The 1680-nt window shown below is 37.7% G+C and overlaps 1 protein-coding gene across 1 annotated transcript in view; it reads right to left on the reverse strand.

The window, feature by feature from the left end:
- Window positions 1-1563, reverse strand: part of atrx (ATRX chromatin remodeler) — a gene marked incomplete at its 5' end in the record, with an annotated part of 22552 nt that extends 20989 nt beyond the window's left edge. The window contains one exon of the mRNA XM_023411156.1: window positions 1387-1563. Coding sequence (XP_023266924.1) covers window positions 1387-1563 — 177 coding nt within the window. The remainder of the gene's footprint in view (window positions 1-1386) is intronic.
- Between the last annotated feature and the right edge of the window lie 117 nt (window positions 1564-1680).

Consider the following 1680-nt stretch of genomic DNA (forward strand, 5'->3'; position numbering starts at 1 on the left):
GAAAGTAGGGTCAATCAACTATTACCTGAAAGTCTGATAGTTCTTTTCATATCCTCAGGATACATGTTTTTTTCTTTTTTTGCCTTTATTCATATAGGGACAGTGAGAGAGTGACAGGAAGTTGGGGGGAGAGAGAGGGGATGACATGCAGCAAAGGGCCATGGGTCGGACTTGAACACATAGGCTCACTCTTTACCGCAGTGGCTAAGTCATATGCGCTCTACCAGTTGAGCCACCGGGGCGCCCCACCTTTTTTTACATGTCAACATTTCATTATAGTTTAATTAGTGAATAAGTTCTATTTTTGACATTAATTGGCTTTATTCTTCATGGTCTTTGGCTAAAACAGATAACTTTTTTTAATGGAAACGATTTGTAACTACTTAACATGTTGGTGATACTGACCAGAGGTGCATTCAGTTTTGTCGTGTGTGCTCATCTGTCTGTCCAGATGCGTTTATATCTGGATTTAAGGCGAGGAAAGCTAATGAGACTAATTGCTGTTGGCTATTTTAAAACATACAGATACAATTGATGCTCTTCAGTCTCCCTACTGGCAAACACATGACCTTATATGTTGTGACCCAAAGTTACCGACATGCTCCTCTAAAAAAAATGAGATATTTCAGTAGAAAATTTAACAGTTAATTATGTTGTTATTTTACAATCTCATCAAGTTTATACTGACTATAGGTTTCAGACAATGGACTAATCACACAGACTTAAGCCACTCCAGCTGTTTCTCACACTTTGATGAATAAATTCCGGACTTTAAATTGAGTAGATTGGATCCTACGCCGTTTCTCACATACTTCTACAGCAGACATGTCTTTTCCACATATGCTAGGGCTGCAACTAGTGATTTCTTTCATTGCTGATTATTTGTCCAGTTATTTTTCAATTAATAACTTAGTAAAATAGTGGGGGGAAAATAAATAAATAAAAAATAATCAATATTTTTACAATCAAATCAAAATGCTTGTTTTTTTTAACAAAAAATTGCAAAAATATTTAGTTTACTGTAACATAAGAAGAAATAAACAGCAAATCCTCCCATCTGAGAAACTGAAACCATCGATTGACATTTTTGCCTGAAAAAAGGCTTTTCGTGCAATTAATTCGTTATCATAATTAGATCGATTTTCAGTCAATAAACGAATTGTTGCAGCTCTAATCGACACAATACAGTTCTACACATTACCTCCTCTAAGAACTACTTTCCTGGGTGAAATTCCTGAAATTGTATCACAGTACTAAAAGGGGTTTTCAACATTTTTAGCTTGCATGTAGGTTTGACAGATTACTCAACACTAGTGAATTTAACAGTTCGTAGCTTTTAACCTACAGTCTGTGCTTCAGAAGAACAGCAGGACTTCTCATTTTTACCTCTCGTAGTTTCTCCCTGAGTGCCTCTCTCTCAGCTATACGTTTCCTCCTCTCCTCCTCCTCTTTCAGAGCATCTCTCGTCTCCGTCCGCAGCTTGTCGTCCTTCAGGATTTTGCGGATCTTTTTGCGTCCTTTGCGTCCTTCTCCATCTTGGTCCTCATCATCTTCCTCTCCACTCTGCGGAAATGAACATTAAATTCAGCCCTCTGATCTTCAGCCCTTAGGAAGAAAAACTCACTTCCTATGATCAGTGGCCAACCAAGCCTATGATTAATTTGTGCCCTCAATAATCTT

This window comes from Seriola lalandi, unplaced genomic scaffold (assembly GCF_002814215.2).
Source record: "Seriola lalandi dorsalis isolate HSWRI2012SDOR001 ecotype SW California unplaced genomic scaffold, Sedor1 jcf7180002054454, whole genome shotgun sequence".
In the NCBI taxonomy this organism is placed as follows: domain Eukaryota; kingdom Metazoa; phylum Chordata; class Actinopteri; order Carangiformes; family Carangidae; genus Seriola; species Seriola lalandi.